The 21,300-nt window shown below is 37.1% G+C and overlaps 1 protein-coding gene across 2 annotated transcripts in view; it reads right to left on the bottom strand.

Annotated features, from left to right (window-relative positions):
• Positions 1 to 1,632: 1,632 nt before the first annotated feature.
• The window catches only part of LOC136855119 (cytosolic carboxypeptidase-like protein 5), a 37,935-nt gene continuing 18,267 nt past the window's right edge, over positions 1,633 to 21,300 (bottom strand). For both annotated transcript variants that reach the window (XM_067131962.1, XM_067131963.1), the window contains exons 3-8: positions 18,883 to 19,101; positions 17,808 to 17,959; positions 13,589 to 15,344; positions 12,893 to 13,031; positions 12,131 to 12,338; positions 1,633 to 6,801 (exon numbers count right to left, since the gene is read on the bottom strand). In XM_067131962.1, coding sequence (XP_066988063.1) covers positions 5,437 to 6,801; positions 12,131 to 12,338; positions 12,893 to 13,031; positions 13,589 to 15,344; positions 17,808 to 17,959; positions 18,883 to 19,101 — 3,839 coding nt within the window. In that variant the 3' untranslated portion in view covers positions 1,633 to 5,436. The remainder of the gene's footprint in view (positions 6,802 to 12,130; positions 12,339 to 12,892; positions 13,032 to 13,588; positions 15,345 to 17,807; positions 17,960 to 18,882; positions 19,102 to 21,300) is intronic.

Here is a 21,300-nt window from a genome sequence, read left to right as displayed (position 1 = left end):
ATCCACAAGCTGTTCCATCTTTAGAACTTCAAGCTTGTGTAAAATGAGGAAGTATGTTTGCGCAGATTTCCTTGTTATAAGGTGCAATCCCAGAGCAATAAAACTGCATTACTGAATCGCCAGAACATTGTCCTATTGAAATCTTGAACCTTACATGCCAGTGCAATTACTATATGATAAAATTTCTTTAGAAGAACCCAGACATAACCATGGCATACTTGTTTGCCTGCTTCCTCTGAAACAACACTGGCTGCATTGAGGGGCAAGTTGCAAAAACTGAAAAAGCAATATATACATAATAATAATGGCAGCTATAAAGTAAGAATGAAAAATAAAAATTAAGAAAACCATAAATACTGGAAAAAGGGTAAAATATATCTTAATCAAGAATTTCACTGATAATAACAAATTAGCAAAATATGAAAAAATTAGGTTTTCAACACTATGAGGAAACATTTGTACTTATAAGAATAGTAATTAAATTGCACGTAACTGACTGTTAATCAAGCAAAGCAAAATATAGCTTGTGTAACAACATATGTTGAAGCACACACACATGCTTCATTACACAAACATCTTGCATACTCTTGTTAAATTTCAAAATGTTTTACACAACCTAAAAAGAAAATTAACAGGCAGACATAATTAGCCAAACTGATGCAACCACTAAGTGTGTATGAGAAATATCCCTCCATCATCTATTTTACAGACAAAGGTAAGCAAATTATTACATTCAGCACTGAGGCAATTTCATGACAATGTTTACACACAACAGGAACCTTCAAAAAATTTCATTCAGCAATGCCTCTACATTACACCATGTACTTCCATAACAACAGAAAGTCCTTTGCAAATAAAAGAATCTTTCACAGTCTTGGTACCCATAATTTTTTCTATAAATATACAATTCAACATTCATCGGAAAAATTTTTATTACATAAAGAACCACAATATTTATGCACAGTGCAGTATATACAATGGAGAAACATTAATGAAAATTTGAAATACAGTCCTCACAAGCAAAATATATTGGAGCACCGAATATCACTCAACTTCATTCCATTTTATAGCTTGCATAGGGATGTATTCATGTAAATACAAACAGGACCACCTCCTATTAAAGCTATGCTTATCAATCTTAACTCCTTGTACTGTACACACTGCAATGTATGAATCTGGCACACTGCAGTGTGATGTAATACAGTATGCAGTCAGCGCTTCTCATTTGGGTATGTGAGCAAAGGTTATACTGTTACTTGGAATTCCAAGGAAAATTAAGTTTTACTTAAAACTACTTATGGGAGAATATTTCTTCTTAACCAGGTGAGAGAGGAAAGGTTATCAGAATTTTAGATTACACCAAAGGTCAAAGTAATTACTACAGTGTAATGACAAAGTTTGCAGCAATATGCAGAACTTCATTGTTCATAAGGGACAGCAAATGAGGGGAACTGACTGTAGAGCATAATCAGCTTTGGGAGCAGGGTGATGATAATTCTGGCTTTGCATTTCAAAGATTCATCATCATTTTCACTTGCAACATTTGTGAAGTATTATTTACAGCAAACTACAAAATACTACAAATTTGATGTGATTAAACAAAATTACAGCAGTTGTCTATATCACAGACTATTTTCTTTTTTATTCTTTAGACATAAGAAATAACTGTAAGTGCAAATTATACCCAAGAACATTATTCCTGTATACCAAAAGTTAACAAATAATAAATTTTTTAAACAACAAATTTGATGCAATTTAAATCTCATGAATATAATGTCATGATGGTTTAAAAAATCACTGTACTGATATGGTGCTAGAACCGAAGTTCTCTTGTACCAAAATCTAAGACTGCAAAACACTCCAAGAACAATTTACCTCTTTGCCTGTGGACTGACTGTGTCAAAGAATGCATTAAAAAACTGTAGCTCATTAAATGAATATGGTTACTTGTCAAATTTGAAAAGAAGAGCATTATTACAGACGACTGTCTTTGTGCCACCACATAATTGTGCTTCTTATCCATTAGGAGCTAATGTGTCATCAGTAAACCAGACTGTGAGCAGAAAGGTACTTCTAACACAATTCAGATCTGAATGGCTGCCCTGAATTCCCATCTGATAATCTGTCAATGAAGTCAGCCAGTATTGATTTAAATAAGGAGCTAAAAAGCAGCAATTCTAGTAATTCATCATTCTGTAATACCCTATCTATCCTTGTGCCACACTTCTAAAGTAAAGAAATGCTCTTACAAATGGCAAACTGTCCAACTCATTAGAAATACAGATTCCAAACCCAAATGGTTGTGCACAATAACACTATACTATATACCAATGCTTTTTTTTTGTCAACTTTACACAAGATATATATACTGTACTAAAATAAAGTCCCAGATTCTGACTGAAGTTTAAACAGTTTACATACAAAGCTGTTGACTATTAACTATCGTAGGTTACCATCTTGTACAATTTAATTTATAAAAATGTAATGTTAAGCCAGGACTTGTGCCATTAATGAATACTGTTCCTTCAGCAGCCTGTAATATCACAAAAACATAACAGTAAACTGTTCATATAACTACTCTCATGCATACATCTGCGGTCTATTATGGTCAGATGTATAAATACAATACAGCAGTAGATCCAACGGGTCACAAAATATTTTGGCAAAGAAAGACAAATTAGCATTACTGTAATTAAACTCAATTTCTCGTTGACATCTTTGTATGTTTTTGCTAGTGCACCTTCCGTAGTATCAATGATTCTTACAAAGTTAAATTAAATAAAGGGGACCTCCAAATTCATAACACTGAAACAATCTTCATAATATGAGACCAGTACATAAATATATGATTAAAAAATACCTTTACACTATGTTAATGGTAATCAGCTCATTGTACATACCTCTGTGAATTTTCTGTAATTCCTTGCAACCAAAAGAAACAAGGGTTGAGTACCAATAATTTTGATGGAGCACCAAGAATGTAAGGGTATGCCTCTATTCTCAATGCTACTCCAAAATAGGTCATTTTCACTACTTGGAATGACATTCACAAGATGGTTGATAGTGGGATTTCACATAGTGAAAGTAATGTTCAAAGAAGTCATAAATGCTGAAAAACTGTGACCTGAATAAACATTTAAAATTTAATAAGTACAAACCCACACAGGGACAGTTGGGGTCCTGCCTTTTACTGTTTTTTTAAGTTTTTTAAGTATTTCCCTTGATAACACAAAAAATACAAATTGATAAAAGGAAAAAATGACTCAAATCACATAATTCCTAACTTCCAGTTGACTTGTACCTATGTAAAGGACTGTACTTAAGATATTTTTAGCATTAAAGCAAAAATGTAGATCTAAGCCTTACCAGTAACTAAAAGCTGGACTGAAGTCAAATCTATACTGATCACACATCAGTTTAATTTATGATATATCTAACTTTGAGGCGACTACTACTGAAAGATTTGAAAGGATAAAAAGTTCATCAACAAAAGCTGCATACAGACAAAAAATAAAACATGGAATTCTCGAGCCACATAAGGTGTTAATTCAAAGTATTTTCCTGACAATTTCAGGTTCTAAATTTCTTGTATTTAAGGAAAATCTGGGAACTGAAACTTAATCTTACACCCCCAAAAACATAAATGTTGACTATGAGGCTATAAAGCAGTAACTTGACATGCACTTATATAATCCCTTCAGTAATGATATTAACTTTCTAGAGCTTTTTCTTTCTTGGAAAACTAGTTGACTCAGAAGAGTTTAACAAACAAAAAGACCACAAGTACACAGCAATTCTAACTATGTAAGCCATTAAGTACTTCACTCAGCCCACAACTAAGTCATTACAACACACATCCTTCTTCACCACAGAAATTTAACTCAAAAACTACCAAGAACTTTATTTTAAAAAAATCAGTTGTGGGTATGAAACAGTTTTACTTGACAGTTACTATAATCAAATCAAAATACGTGTTTTTCAGCAAACCAAACTTCTTGAATAAAAAAAACTTCCCTTAGCCTTCAAAAATACAGAAGCTGTTGACACACAACAACCGAAGGAAAGGAGAAAGAGAGAATAATGTCTAGAACAAACACAGCCTTGCCTACAGAATTCCCTTGAAGGGCTAAACTGTAGCTGTTAGGAATTCACTGTAGGAGACTATAAATGCAAGAGATAAAAGGAGATAAGTGCCTACAAACACACACACGCATTATACGAACAGTGCTGTAGGACCAGATGGGTTACCCAGGAATAAATAAGTGATTATTATGATACAGGAATGAGATTTAACATTAGCTCCCTACAATAAGATTCATTTACCATGCTGTGCAGTTTACCAAATATATTTCAGATTTCATGCAAGTTCCACATAGAAGAATTATTCATATAGTAACAAAGAAGTGACAAAAGAAGGGCGGAAGACAAATAAAATTTCAGAATCCCTGAATAACAATGGGCTTAAAGATGAATGCCTCCGTGGAGGAAAATGCGGTCTGAAATCAGAAGGGGAAAAAAAATTTCAAGGAGTGGTCCTTCATTTAAAGTCACCACTTAAACTTCCTCACAAAATAATTCATGGAGTGGTCCTACACATGAGGTCACTGATTTCAGCTTTCACTTTCCTACAACTTCAGCTTCTTTATTGATGATTATAATACAAGCACCACAATAAATAAGAGGTCAAAATATAATATTGATCAAAAAATTTCAAAAAGTTTTGGACTGCCCATGAAAAAGGCCCTTTATGTCTATAAATTAAAAACATAAAAGGTCATTAATAGTCACTTGAACACCCCTAAAAACCCCTGTGGAAGACTTAATGAGTAAATACAAGGGTCAAAAACAATGCAAATTATGCATTTATCACTTTTGAATAATTACAGTTTACATGTTTGTGATTAATAAGTTTGTTATTTAATCAATCAGATTTGATGAAATTTTCTCATGCAAGCTAAAGAATTTACTCAAGTACCTTAAGAGGTATAAATTTACAAGGAAAAGACATTGTAATGTCTAGATTTAAAGTACATACTCATGTACGAAGAAACAAGACAGTTGTTGCCGAAGAAATACCAAGAACTATAAAGCACCATCCCAAGTTAAAAGAAATCTAAGATAAAAAATATGAATGCTTTTCAATTAACAACATCAACAATAACCTAATACAGTACAAGTAAACTCAAATTAGAAGCTGAAGATCACCGAGTTACATTTTAATCCATGCATGTACATTTGCAGGACATAACCACTCACGCAGCTTTGGCGAGGCAAGAGTAACAGAAATGATAACAATGCTGTGTACAAATGTTGAGAAAATTTTACAATTATAAAATGCAACCTTTTTTTAGTCATATCACATATATATGCATGGTCATTCCTTTTATAAATGCCTGTTAAGTCTTTCAAAGTCAATATAAAATGTTTACCATATGTTTACAAAGATTTTCTGCTGTTTTTCTTTCTTTTCTTAATCTTTGGTGGGACCGTATCTATTTCAGATGATAAGCCTTGATGTGGCGTACTAATAATCCAATCAAGTGTTGGCTGCGAGGTTGCTGGTTTCATTGCTGGGGAAGCTATAGTTCCTGTTAAATCAGTAACACTTCGAGCTGCTACTTTCTTCTTTACTTTCTTTGGAAGAAGTTTCAGTCGCTCCCCAGCAGCCCCTGGGACAGCTGGTAATCGATCCATACTCTTGGATAAAGACTTGAGTGTATGCTTGCTGGAGCGCTTACTAGGAGACAGGACCTTTGGCACTTTTTTCGGAGAAGTGACTACCACAGGAGACTTGGGTTGTAAGTGAATCTCGCAGGGTGCAGAGGTTGTGATGATTCCCAGCCCTGGAGGACTATGGCTTGCTTGTGGTTCACATACAGATGACAGAGGAGATCGTGGTGAAAGAGGACTCTGACCAGCAGCACCGAAAAATCCTTCTTGAGAAGCTGACAAAGGGCTACACTTGCGCTCAGTTGCCTCTAAACTGGGAAGACTATAATAAGAGGTGTCTTTTCCTTTAAGGGAGGTTTCTTCTGTACTGGAACTGGAACTTGGGCTTATTTTTAGTTTCTTTGTTCCACCATTCAGACCTTTGCTTCTTTGTCTCCTGATCTTTTCAACTTTCTTCACCAAAGTTGGACTTTCTGGAGTGTCAGAGATTGACAGTTTAACACTCAAATTTGGTGTGAGACTTACATTAGCTGTGAGACTGTGTTTGCAGGTGTTAATTTTACTGCTTGCAAGCTTTGTTTCACCACTACCTAAGTGGCTGCTTTCTCCAAGTTCTGTAAAAGTCAAAGAACGAGAAACACCAGGCTTCTTGGGAGGTGACTTAATTTTTGGGGACTTCTGCTTATACCTCGGAGAGTGGCTACCTGAACCCATAGGTTTCTTGGCACTAGCTGGTCGAGGACAGGCACTACTTTCTTGGGGTTCTTGATTTTCAGCATCTACAGTAAGGCACCAAGAATGCCGACGCACACGTTGTCCTCGACTACGTGGTAACCTTGGAGATGCAGGAGTGCTTGGAGGTCCTGGTCTACCTGACACCAAACGTGAACCATTTCCTAAGTTTCTGCTGCTAAGCCTCTCTACTGTTAGCTTGTTAGTTGTACGAGCAGGTGTTCTAGGTGTATGAGGGGCTGTTGTCTGTGTGCGAGGTGACAATGCCGAAGAAGTGAGAAAGTGATGAAGCCATGCCCTTACGCCGGCTAAATTACCATACTGAGATTGTGGTATTCGGGACCAGTTGCAGCCACCGCCAACAAGATCTAGAAGGCTCACTCCTAGCTGTCTCCCACACTGAAATTAAAAAAGAATTTTATTCTGTAATATTCAGTTCGTAACTTTGCAGTGGATTATAGTATGGCCATTAACTCAAGTATTATGAAGAAAGCAACATAAAAAAGACATTATCAGACATAATCTATTACAGCCTTTATAGCTAAAACAGATCACAGAATATTCCCAGCTAGGTATACAACAATCCAACACTTTCAATAATGTAAACTTAAAAATTGACTAGAACATGCCAATTCAAATCCTTCTCTAAGTTCTAGTGACATCCATCCATCTTGCTGCATTTCAAGTCCACAATTGGAAAAAATTTTGTGCCTAGCTAGTTTAGAGTGAGATGTAATAACACATCTAAATCTTAATATAAAATTACAAAAGAACTAGCCTCTCAAAATTTATTTTGTCATTTACATAGTGCCTGCATGCAACCACATAAAAAAGAATTTGAAGACATGAAATTTCAGCAAATTTATATACACAGAGGCGACAGATACTAAACATACTGGATATGAAAGAGAATCTGCACCTCAAAATGAAACTTACTAAATTACCAAAGACAAGCAACGTGTCTGAATAATGCCTCACCACCAACTATTCTTCATACACTGTATGGTATGATGTGGCATATTGTTAAAATGGTAAGATTCCCAAATTAATGAGAAATTTTAACCAAATTTACAGTAATCAGAAATGTACTTATCTCTGATAGCAAGTCTCTCATCAGTAAAGCTAATATTCCCACATAATCACTATTATTATTAGTGTAGCCAGAAAAACTATGTTCAGCCAAGCAAACTAAAAGCTTTTTCAATAGGAAAAAAAAAAAGCTCAACATTCTTACCTACTGTGTGATCCTTACTGGCAAGTACTGTTGCCAGACAATGGAACCACAACAGGGTGTAAGGCCCTTGCAGCGAGACCTGTCAGAGGATCCTTATAGGGGGGAAAAGGGGCACTACCTTGTAGAGCACTAGTGACTCCTGTGCCTGAGTTGAAAGCCCATAACCGACAGTCCAAAATTAAAGACAACCACCATCTTCATCTACAACGGTGCACTCCTATACACCAATGTGTACCTTCATGCTCCCAAAATTCAATAGTGGGATTTCCTAATAACTAACGCTAAGATAGAAAAGCAAGGTTACTATCATATTTGGTTTAGGAGAAAGCGTCCCCACCGCAACCATAGAACTGAGGGCTTTACACCTCATACTAATTTGAGCATTTCACAAATAATGAGGCAAAAACAGTTTCATCTGCCCTGGGCTGCATGTCAACCTTCTCTAGCAAAATGTTTTAAAGGAAATAAAAACATGCTTACAATACTAAAGCCATGAGGATTATTTCCAAAAATGGTAAAAGCTCAAGAATCAACTTTGTGTGCATTGACTTGAGCATTCTTGGACATAAGAGCATTTGATCTTCTAATACCACATAAATTCTTAACTCCTCCTCTTAAAGGTTTATGTCTGCCCAGGTAAATCCTTAAGAGTTCTAACTGGACATAAGATCGCCATTTCTTCACTGCCTACCAAAGCAGTTAAATTAGGCACTGTGACAAATCTGGGAGGAACTTTCACAACTATATCTTTTCTCTAAGCAATGAAAGAAAAGAGAGAGGTTGCCACTAGAACACAGTCCACATACAAGAAAAGGCTTGTAGCTCACTAATACACTTTGCCGAAGCAAGAGCTAAAAGAAAAGTTTCTCCAAAGTTCTTAAGTTATGCCTAATCAAAAGGCTCAACTGAGGTTATGTTAAAAACTGAAGGACTACATCCAAATTTCATCGTAAATCACGATATGAAGACGAAATTTCCAGCAAAAAAGATTTAAAATCTCTTTGAACTTTAAATCGTCAGTGATATTCCAGTCAGCATAATGCAGAACTGAATGCAGCGCAAAGTGGTATCCTTTAAACGCTGTGACGGAAAACTGCTCTGCGAACCTGAGATACTGGCAGAACTTAAATCAGGATATCTAGTGGAACAGGTGCTGGATATCACTCTGGACAAGCACCAAGATCAATAAACTGATCATTGTTATTGATACACAAGTCTAAACTTAAGGATTGCTTCCTTGGCCATTCTAGAAATGCCCTTAGCTCATAACAGACAATTGACAATCTCCATGCAGTCAGATGAGGCATGTGAAGGTTTGATGGAATCTTCTAAAATAGGACTGTCTGAAAACATCTTTCCTGAATGGAAGAAGATGAGGAACATCTACCACTAGGAAAGGAAGTTAGGGGAACCATTCCCTTTGGGGCCACCTATGAGCTATCAAAATCATCCAAGTGTTTTGCAAAGCTCACAACTTGTCAAGTATTTCCTCAAAACAGCAAACAGAGGAAAAGCATAAGGGTCTAGATTCAACCATATTTGAAGAAAGGCATCAACTACCCATGCCTGAAGATCCTGGCATAAAGGGCAGTAAACTGGCAGCATAGTGTTTGGGCAGTCATGAATAGATTGGTGTTTGGGTCTCCCCAAAGGTTCCACAACTGGCAAACCTGAGGAAGAGGAGACTATCTAACCGAAGACCTTGCCCTTTTCTACCGAGTTGGTCTTCAATAATGTTTTACCCTAGGACAAAACAAGGTAACAGAATGATGTTGCTGGACTCTGTCCAAAGGATAAGGAAGTTTCTTTGCTAACCTGAACTAATCTCTTTAGCTGTGTCTCCATGTCGTCTTATGTAAGAATTGAGACTTATGTAAGACCATTCCAAACTGCCAAGAGCTGTAGGTTGTTTACCTTCCAACTCCTTGACATCAAATGTTTCTCAGAATGGCCCCTCTGAGACATCTGAGGACAGTGTAAAGGTTCTTGAGGTCTAGAGGCCAACCCATTACAGTTCTCAAAAGTGGTAGAAAATTGGCTACCCATCTCTGTTGGAAAACCCCCAACAAGAGAGAGCTGATCTTCATCCCCAGATAAGCAACTGACTGGATCGGAAAAGCATAGATTAGTCAACATTGAACAAAATGCCTACTCCTGAGGCTAGAAATAAAACAATTCTTCACCCTCAAGGCCATCATAAAAACTAATTGGTGAGAACGAACCAGTCATCCAAACACGAGAGAACTATTCTGATACCAAGCAAATGACTCCATCCTGCTAACAACTTTGACACACAGGAGAATACTTTACTTTGACTGAAGGTATACCAGGATGTGGAAGTACATGTACTACATGTTGACAGAAATCATCCTTTGCCCTTCCAAAAGGCTGCCTGGACCAAAGTGAATGACTCATCAAAAAGGGAATACAGTAATATGGATGAACATGTTGAGACTGGAAATGTCTGAAACTGGCCTACAGCTCCCTCCCTGAGGTCTTGGGAGCAAGAAAAAACAATGGTAAAACCTTGGTGACTAGAATAAAAATTTGCTTGATGGCCATGTTGCATAACAACTGTCCAAGCTACCCCTTCCAACTCGGAACTTCTCTGTGTGAAGAGGGTGGAGAGAAGGATATCAGGAAGTTGATAGGGGTAAAACTTTAACAAAGTTACAAAGAATCCTTTCCTGAGAACCATCACTACCAAAGTTCTTCTTGAAGCTTTGCCTGACACTTCTGAAATTCTGCACATGGCATTCTGAGAGTCCACACAGCCTACTTGAACTGGGTGACAAAACATCAGTAATGGTTACAAGTGTAATTTTTTATCACTCAGAATGTGAGCCAGATCACTAATGAAGCAGAACTCAAGAGTGGTTTGGGAAATTCTACATGGAACTTACATGCAAAAAGGTTGTAGGGACAAGACCCTAAAGGAAAGATTTCAAAGGTAGTGCTAAGAATTTTCTAATCTGATTCAAGACATCTTAGAAGATGGCCTTAAACACTTAGTGGTTAAGGAGACCACGGTGGGATGCCATCAAAAACAGCTACTAATGGTTGAGCAGGGCCACTTTATATATGTACCCAAATATTTCCATTACTTTACAACTGAGTTGTAAAAGGAATGAGACATTCCTCCCATTAGCTTCAGAAGTAGGTCTGTCAAGGAGAGGTTAAAACTCTGATGCATCAAGAAACTCTTCCTCTTCAGGACTAATATTTATAACTATTATCATCATCATCACTTAAATGTAAACTGTATACATACAAACATACATATACAGGCAGTCCCCTATTAATGGGCGCCTTAACTAGATGCCTACTCTAGTTGTAAGTGCAATTAATGGGGCTTTAATGGCACTTACAGTGCCATAACTAGATACCTATTCTTGATAAATGTATTTGAAAAAGCGCTGTAAGATTGGAATGGCATAAATCGGTGCCACCATAACTTGTACATACATATCTATGTACAGTATGCATGCATAAACATTACATACATACATATATACATATATATATATATATATATAATTATATAATATATATATATATATATATATATATATATATATATATATATATATATATATATATATATATATATATATATATAGTTCCCTAATATTAAGGATAAATGGAGAGCAATCTTTATCACCAAAACCACTTAGTTTGATAATTAATTACTACAAATGACAAACTAGCTTTTACTAAGTGCCAAGGTTTGGAAGTTATGCTACCACCATTCATGATTGTAAGTAGCCTAACATCATCTACTAATGTTAAAAGGTTATAAACTTCATAATGATTTTCAAAAGCTAAAATGTCTAATATTATGAGTGCATTATTGTTAAATATTTCTTGTCAGTCATGAAAAAGAGAAAACAGTACGGTACCGTAGCCTAGCAATCCAAACCTGACTTACTGCCTTATTTTAACCTAAATAAACCTACCAGCTAAAAATTTTTAAATCTAAAACTTTCCAGTGGGACTTGAACCTGCACACTTGCTTCCGAATTCAGTTCTTCCATGGTGACCAAAATAAGATCTCGGGGGGAAAAAACAAGCAAGCAAAAACATGGAGCTTCGTCACCCTACAAAGACCAAGGGAGTAATGGGGAAAATTGCCGACATACACGCTGTTGCCACATCAGCATGTAAAGGATAGGGAATGAATCTAGGCAGTTGCTTTAGACAAAGAAATAGAGCCCTCTTGTCTTGAGTCCTTTATAATCTACCATTGTGCCAACATGCACTATTCTGGCTGTGACCAACTAGAAGAGAATTCTTTGAGATTGGTTGGTCTGTCTTATGGAGCCCTGGGGAGACCAAGAGTGTGACTTCTTTGATGATGAACAGCGGCAACGCTATCAAAAATCAAAATCCAAAAAATATTCACTGAAGCTATATAAACAATCATTAAAAGTTTCAATGTACTGTACCTCCTATTAAATATACAGAGCAAAATATTTAGTTTTCACTTGTACTTACATCTTCAAAAACAGATGGGTTGTACTTTGGAGGTGTAGGCAAGGAGCCTTGAGGATTCTTCCGGTGATCAAGAGGGGAGGGTGGTGTTGGGTTGTAAGTTCGGCCAGTATTATAATTGCATTCTAAGGTGTAAGAACGCAGGAGACCTGTGGCTCGCATTATAGCTACCCGACCTGAACCCTCTTTACTCATACCATCACGGCGATCCCTAGAGAAATTGGAATGGATTTATAGATTGGACTTTGGGGCTTAAAACACATGGTTCATGCACATCATTATTATTATAATGATTACTATGTACTAATTACTTTAACCAGAACACAGAGTCAACACACTTCATTCTCACAGAGCTGGCCCAAAGGGTTTGTCTTTAGTAAAATTTAAATTTTATCCAATTAATGTTTTGTAAAATTTAATTACATAAAATTAATTTCCTTAACTATTTCCAAAACCTGATGTTTGCTGTTAGCTGAAGCTTGGAGATTTAAATAACATATTTGTGTTGGCCTGTGTTGAATCTGATAATGATCCATACATCTGACTTACACAGCCTAGTTCAGATAATATCAGCCCCCTAAGCTGTATGAGACACTTTTCTGTTCAGATTTCAAGTACCTTTGCATTTACCTTTAGTATATGCAACATGATATTTCCAGTTTAGATGTGTTTCAATATCAGACCAAAGAACTTTATTGTATGACTGATGCTATGAATATCATGAGGGAATAAATAAGTAAATGGAAAACATGACAACAAACTTACTTAAGATACATATTCCTCTCAGAGAAGTTGCAGGCAGCAAAGTCAAAGTTTGGACAATTCACAGCCATCAATTTTGGAAAAAGCATATTTTCTACCATCACAGCTGGGTCTTCATACCAATTGCCATAGATAAAAATACCTGAAAATGAGAATTAGCATCTAGTATGTATAAATGAAATAATCTGAATGGAGTACATTTAACTGTGAAATAATTCATGTACAGTATCTTTAAGCTAAACAAAAAATGAAAATCAGTGACCATGAAGTTTTTTCTTTTTCCTCTACAATGTGTGTCAACTCAGTTTACTATCACAATATATAATATCTCTCTACTAAAAAGAACTTCATCCAGTTGTTTATTATGAATAATTCTAACAGACTTTCCATACCAGTTCATTACATAACTTATCCTTATAACTACCTAAAAACCTGTAAAATTAAGCTGAAAATTCCAACCAAAACCAGTCTATAATAGGTGTGACACAACATGAATACTCCAAAAGGTAAAGTAATTAGACATTTGATATAACAGAAACACATAGTTAGCCACAATGCCATGCATAGTTCCTATCTCGAGGCAACTTACAAATTACAAAATATAACGTTACTATTGTCAACAAAACTTTGGGTACCCCAACAAAAACAGCTGGGCAAAATTCTTTACAATTACATTCACAACCAGTCAATTTCACTCACCTCTTTTTGATGCATGGCCATGGAGATCTACATACAGGAAGAGACCAGAGGAAACCTGTGTTTCCTTTGGTATACTAGTGGTCACTGGGTTAACCATAGGACTAAATGCATCAGAGGGTAAATGCAAAGAAGCATCCAAGATCCCAATATTACTTTCAGCTTCCCTGCCAGGTCGGCCACATTCAGCCTCACTTTCACTGCTACTTGCAACACCACATATCTCTTTTGCTGATGGCATGCTCGACAGAGAACTAAGGTTTGGTGACAAACCTTTACATGGTAAACTATGTGATGTAGATGGTATACCACAACTTCTTTTCTCACTTGATGCATCCCTCTTATAAGTACTGTGTGTGGGAACTCTCAAATCTTTGTTCTCACTGGCATTTTCTGTTTTAAAATACTGACTAGACACTGTACAAGAAACACTGGAATATGGCATTACACTCGGAGTCTGCAAAACATTTGGAGCAGTTGATGATAACCTGTTAGGTTTTACACCATCACAAATGTTGAAGTCTTTCCCAAGAGGATTCAAAGTGCCCTTCTCAAACTCGCTGCCTCCACCAATGAAACCACTTAACTTGTCCTTTTCCTCTTTATGAAAGTCTTTCACAAATAAATCTCTAGATTTATTACTACTCTCATAATCAACACCTCTAACTTCTGTGGTGCACTCATTAACCCCAGGTTTGTTGCTTTCGGCACAGTTTCTATTATTCTTTGAAATGATGTCTGTAAAGTCACTTACAGCAGCCATTGAACCAAACATGCTTGTGACCCCAGTTTCTGCTTCACTTATGCTTGACACATTTGAACAATCATCATGTACTTCACTTGGCTGCAAACCTCTCTGGAATGAGCTGCTTTGTGTATTGGTACCATCTACAGAGACATTGCTGGAAATGTCCCATCCAGATGCTGAGGGTTCATCCAGTTCCATAAGGGAGGCTCCTTTTATTCTACCACTAGCTAAACCTCCAGCTTTTCCACTCTGAACATCACTGAAACTATGACAGGTGTCTTCATCCATAACAACAGGAGGGCCCTTACAAGACATATCAGCATCACTGCTAGAGCCTGTGTCTGCTGCACTGACTGACTCAGTGGTAGAGGCTGCTGATGGCATGTCTCTTGTGAGAGGTGTCACCTTCCCGTGATGGTGGTAAAGGATTATCTGCCTAGCTGCATATATAGTTGGATGTAATATTGGTGATGGATCAACGTAGACACGATTCAGGTTGACACCCCGCTGGTCAGTGCGGTAATGGCCCCTCACAACACCATCAGGATTAAGGATAGGGATGAGCTTAAAAACAAACAAATCTCGGAGCTTTACAGCACGTGGATCATTAGACAAAATGAAATTCAGGAAGCCATTCAAGACAAAACTCGAGGATGTCTCTCCTGGGTGGACTCTAGCAGACACAAACACAACCTTTTTAGTGGGGAAACGAAAGGGACGTGGCTGGTCAGGCAAAGGGAAGAGCCCAGGTAACCTATGTTCTCTGTCTTCACTCTTTCCTTTATGAGAGCTAACAGTAAGTAAGTCGACTCTCCAGTGATCTAATGAGTACACCAAAAGTTCTCTGTGATAATAGACACTTGGACAGTCGGCAGGGAATCGACGATCTAGACTATCCAACAACGTCTGCAATTCAGTGTATGTGTATGGGTATGTAAAGGCATAGTGGGTAACAGCACATGGGTCACTGACTGTATGAACCCATGATATCACTGTGCTATTTTCTTCACTCTGGAACAAAATTAAATCAAATGAAAATCACATTACTATATTATTAGGGCAATATCTTCACCTACTATGTTAATCTTCTCCTGTCACTATAATTCTACTTTATATTTTGTTATGTCTTCTTATTTCTGCATCACATATTTCATATTGTTATAAGACTTACTGAAATTTCATATATATATAAATGTACACATAAATACAAGATAAAACAAAACTGAACCACAGGATAATTTCAATATTACTATTAAATTACTTTATCAGTCCACATATTGTTATAAAATAGTTTAAAGAGACCACTGAGCTATGGTTAGTATAACCAAAAGGTGGTCAACAGGGCAAAATTTGAAAATACGTCACTCTCACCATTTTAGCAATCTGCTTGCATGTATGCCTGACAATAAGGCAGTAATAGGGTAGACTGAGCAGCCTCAGGATAATCAAGATATTTACTAAGAATTCCTTTGTTCACATAAATACAGTTTAAATTACAAACAAATCACTTCACCCAACCTAATGAGGGATGTCAGGTTTTTCTATCATTATAATTACAATAAATTAATGTAACAAGACAACCTTTATATTTTTATACTTTCATGTAATTTGCTTCAAGGACTTGTTCTTAAATATACAGTGAAAACGGGAACAAGACAAAGTTAAAGAAGTTAGACAAACCTGACCCCAAAAGGGAGGTTACCATTACAGTATTTCTAGGTGGTACCAAATGTTCTTTCCAGCATTGTTTTGACCCCAGCTGTATTGCTTGTAGTCTTCTATTTTTGAAATGAACCTTACCTCTCCATTATACAGCTTTTACTTCCGCGCCAGCGAGAGTTCAGCAGATCAAAACAAAAAACAAGAACACTCAGTATTCCATGAATATCCTTCTTCTATCCATCTACTTCCCCTACCCCCACCAGGGGACTAATAGATACAAAACACCCGTAGCTTTCAGTCTACTTCTGTCCACTTTGAATGTGGGGAGGAAGGGAGGGCAATTTCTATAATGGAGAGGTAAGTATTTAAAAAATAAATTGTAAATTAAGTATTTATACTTTTGAAATGAACTTCACCTCTCCATTATGTAGCTGATTCCTACATTTGAAACAAGAGGTCGGCAAAGTGAAACTCAGCAAACCCTTAGAGGCTACTTAGTAACAAAATATTTGTACAAAAATGACATTTTTATACTGTCTAGCTATCCAATCATAACTTTTCCCTCGGCAAAACATATCCTGAGTGTAATAAAACTGTAATAATACCTATTATGGCAAATCTTACCTTACATGATCGTACCAAACGAATATTAAAAAAATAAAAGAACAAACCAACAGAAAAACCAAGTACATCTGCCGAACTCCTACCACAGCCAGCGACAGAAGTAGACTGAAGGCTGTGGGTGTTTGTACCTATTAGTCCCCTGGTGGCGGGTGGAGGAAGTAGATGGATAGAAGGACATTCATAGAAAACCAAGTGTTCTCGTTTTTTGTTTTAATCTGTCGAACTCCCGCTGATGCAGAAGAAAAAGCTATATAATGGAGCGCTAAGGTTCATTTCAAAGATAGAAGACTACAAGCAATAGAGATGGGGTCAAAACAATGCTGCAATGAACACTTGGTACCACCTAGGAATGCTGTAATGGTAACCTCCCTTTTGGGGTCAGGTTTGTCTATATTGCTCACCATCATTATAAAATGATGCCAAAATTATGCTTAAAAAAAAATCAACATTCCCTACCATGAGCCCCTAATGGCTCATCAAAATTCTGGTTACTGCAAATGCCTGCATGAGCTGTTTTAGGAATCCAGTTTCCTTGTCAAAGTGCTTACACAGCATTCCAAAATGCAAAAGCATCATCACTTAGATGGTCTAAAGAGAGGATGAGTACTTCAACTTCACAAAGAAAAAATGCAAGCAAAATAAAATCGGCAAATACACATTGATAATTAACTCTCCATATCCGTTTAAGAATAATTTGGAAAGGAAATGTCTACCTCAGGTGCAAAACTTGAGTCTTATAATTCTTCCACAAAAAGGATGCCTATATGTCCTCCCTATAATCATCAATTGTTACGTTCACCTACCCATTCCTCGTAGTGAATTTTATGGTTTGTGGTACACATGTCACCTTACCTTTCTAATGCATAATATCCTATACTACACACTAGAGAAGATATTGCCTTCAACTTTACTTGTACTGTAAACTGTAAAATTACTGAGGGCTCTTGTAAACTCCATCCACCCAATAGTTACAATATTTTTAGCATTTCACTTTCCATCTGTTCCAACTTGGCTGTTCAACTTACTCAGCTTCTTGCCCACTCTATCCTTTACCCCTCATACAAGTTTAGAAAGAATGACTTGGAGGATTAATGACAACCAAACATCAGAAAAAATTTTGCAAGGTTTTACAAAGTTATATACCAGATCTGGATGTTTCAAATGACACAACATTCTAAAGCTACTTACCCTGTAGGTACATCTATCCTTGATGCGCTCCCATCGTGGATGCCGGGTGCCGGAGATGCACTGCATGACTGGCTGCATTCCTTGTGAGAAGAGCTTGGACTGCTTGTTAAGATTCATCACATTAATTCTTACTCTATTACTGACACAACCACCTGTAAGGAGTAATTCATTATTGGTTTTTTGGTATGAAAAAATTAACGGTTACTTGGTTCTAAAAAGGCAGACCCGGCATCACCTGCTTGCCTGAATTGTACTCATTGTGAAAAAAATATTATATTCCTGTACATTACTTATTTATCAATTTTGTGCTTTTAAATACCTAATACCATCACAATAACTTCATTATAATTTTCCTATTTCACTCTCGTTAATTTTCTTATTTTTACTCTTTAATAAGAGACTATACAAAAAATGGCTTCATCACATTCAGTACTCACTTGTGGCACAATAAGATCAAATATTTGTCTATTTGCCATTCATAACAAATATTTTACTTCAGATTTTTAAATAATAAAAATACATATACAACTAAAATCCACAAGTGCATGTACTGCACATGTAATTTAATTTCAAAATATATATAATTTCTGAAAGTGAAAATTTTACTAATTTGCTATAGACCAAAAAATAAATAACAGCGATCAACAATTTTCAGTATGAAGAATAATTGCTACCTTTATGGAGACAATTTTTGTTCTCATTACCAAAGAATATTTAACTAAGATTATAAAGACCTTTTGGTCACTGTGTGCTCTGAAATCTTTATAGCTGGATATAGTTCCACTTGTTCCCATCAGTTCAGTATATGGGTCACTAATTTAAACATCAAGACCTTAACTATGACCTTGATCTGGGAGGCACTTGAACAGCCAGAAACACTACAACTTGTAACAGGTGAGATGGTTTTCATAGCAACACATTGTGCCAATTTCTCATAAAACTTAAAACTGATTAGGCATATCAAGATCCATTCACCTGATTCTGATATACTCTGCTAACAAACACAACACACACAGAGATGGGTGAATCATAAACTGCTTCCAACAATTCAAGGCTCAGCAGCTTCAAACAATACCTTTAATGCCAAAGAAGAACCAGGTTCGATTGTTGTTCTCAAATTCTGTTCCAGCACAGTCTGGTTGTGTCCACAGGTTAAATTCATAATTGACAGGAAGAGCATCAGGAGTGGGCTGATTGGTGGCTGTTTTGTGCGATTTACGTCCACTCCCAAATGTCCCAGATGAGCTGCTACCGCCTGGGTTGTATGCAACTGATCCCAAGAGATGCACAGACCCTAAAGTAAATACAAATATAAATCAAATGATGCACAAATACAGTAAATGTAGTGATTTTCATATATAGTACAATATATTACTTTTTAACAAATACAGTACAGTAACTATATTACAAAATTAAACATATACTACTAAATAATGTAGAGCACACTGATTTAACTATTCATGAATACCACTTCCTGGTGTCATGACCACTTATGAATATAAGCTCATATTCAATCACGAAAATGAAGTTTTCATAATAAAACTAATATTGTAATACTTACCTGAGCACCTGAATTAGCCCTGGTCACTGACCAGCCCCAACTATATCCCCATAATTTTACCCACAAAGTGGGTAATTAACTGTCAGCATTACCAACGCTACAGGAAAAATCTTGTCAAATGAGTTACCTGAGGTACCATTGACAAGGCGGCTGCAAATACCAGCCGACAGAGGACAACATCCCCAATTCAGTCACTCACTATCAAAAACTGAAGTGGGGAGGAGGGTGGGAATCATTCAGGTGTTCAGGTAAGTACAGTATTACAATACTAGTTTTATTATGAAAACTTCATATTGCAATACACTCCCTGAACACCTGAATTAGCCCAATTAACAAAATTTTAATGGAGGTGGGATCAATCTAATTCAGCCCAGCCTGTCAACGGAGAATAAACAGGTAACTCATTATCAATCGACTATGTGTAAATGTATGTCACCATATCAATCAATGGTTTCAGTGAAGAGACATGCTGGAGGAAGACCCATCTAGGTTGCTGCATGCCCCCTTTTTACAACCGCAGTGATGGTGGCTCACTGATCTGCTCTGCATAGGACATCTGTTTAGTCATACACTCACCATATCAATCAATGCTCTCAGTGAAGAGACATGCCGGAGAGCACTTTGATTGTCAGTCAGGTCAGTACTGTCTCGGTCCACCGACCTCCCATGTGGCTCTTCAGAACCTCTAAAGTATGGAGAAATACGATGAACCTCCCATGTGGCTATTCAGAGCCTCTCATGTATGGAGGATCCTGTGTGATGAACCTCCCATTTGGCTATTCAGATCCTCTCATGTATGGAGGGGAATGAAGCAGTGTGCCGAGTTGTTGATCCTCCGGATAAGGCCTGACAATCGAGAAGCAAAGAAGTATCTCAGCGCCGATGAAAGAGCCTAGCCTACTAGAGAATCTCCTTGGACTCTCATAGGGAAATTATCAAAGACTTGATACTTAAAAATGTACTAAACCTAAGTTCAAGTGATTATACTATTACTGCTGCCTAAGATTCTAAAGACTAAAAGGAATTCCTCTATCTGGCTAACCTAAGAACCTCTGCACGAAGAGAATACCACCTCAGCTAAATGAACGCACCCTAGATAATAGAGTTAGCTGCTATGCACGGACTAAGAGAATAACCCTCCGATGAGGCGAATTGAACGTCTCTTAAGTAAAAGGAAGTAAACATCAAGACTGACTTCCAAGTAGCCGCCTCCAGAATGGAAGACACTGAACAATTCCTTAGAAAGGAAGATGAAGTGGCCATACTCCAAATACTGTGCACTCGGGGTAATACAGAGCTTGAAGATGATGAAGAAGAACCCTGAGAAGCCTGGGAAATCATCTCCCTCAGAAAGTAATTACTGTAATTGCATTCTTTGACAGTGGACGGAAAGGATTCCGCGGAGAGATGAGAAGTGTACGCGGATGCGGATGGAGTTTCTCAACCTTTGATAAATAGACTTTTAATGCTCGCACCGGATATAAGGACATCTCCACTGGATTGCTGGTAACGAACTCTTGCCGATAAAGAATCCTAAATGAAAGCGGCAGAGGGTTAACCTCAGACTCCGACTTCGCCACGAATTCCAGAAGAAGAGACCAATACATATCATTTCCTGCCTAGGAAACCAGCCTAGAAACTGCCTGAAGCTCGCCCACCTTTCTAGATGTAGTTAAAACTGTAAAAAAAAACACCTTCTTAATCAATTGTTGTAACGTTAGAACTTCCTCCTAATCCTACAGAGGAGCCCAAGTTGGCAAGACAGGACGTTAAGAGTCATAGACGTCTTGACACTCTCCTGCAATTTCCTGATTACCTGATGAATGAGACCAAATGGCGGAATGCATACACCTGCATGTGATTCTAATTTTGTAACGTCGCAATGGTGCCTATTGACATGGGGTCCACCACTGGTGAGAAATAAACTGAAAG

Source organism: Macrobrachium rosenbergii, chromosome 30 (assembly GCF_040412425.1).
Source record: "Macrobrachium rosenbergii isolate ZJJX-2024 chromosome 30, ASM4041242v1, whole genome shotgun sequence".
Taxonomy (NCBI): Eukaryota; Metazoa; Arthropoda; class Malacostraca; order Decapoda; family Palaemonidae; genus Macrobrachium; species Macrobrachium rosenbergii.
Note: the sequence above shows the minus strand (reverse complement) of the source record. Positions and strands in the feature narration are given on the sequence as shown.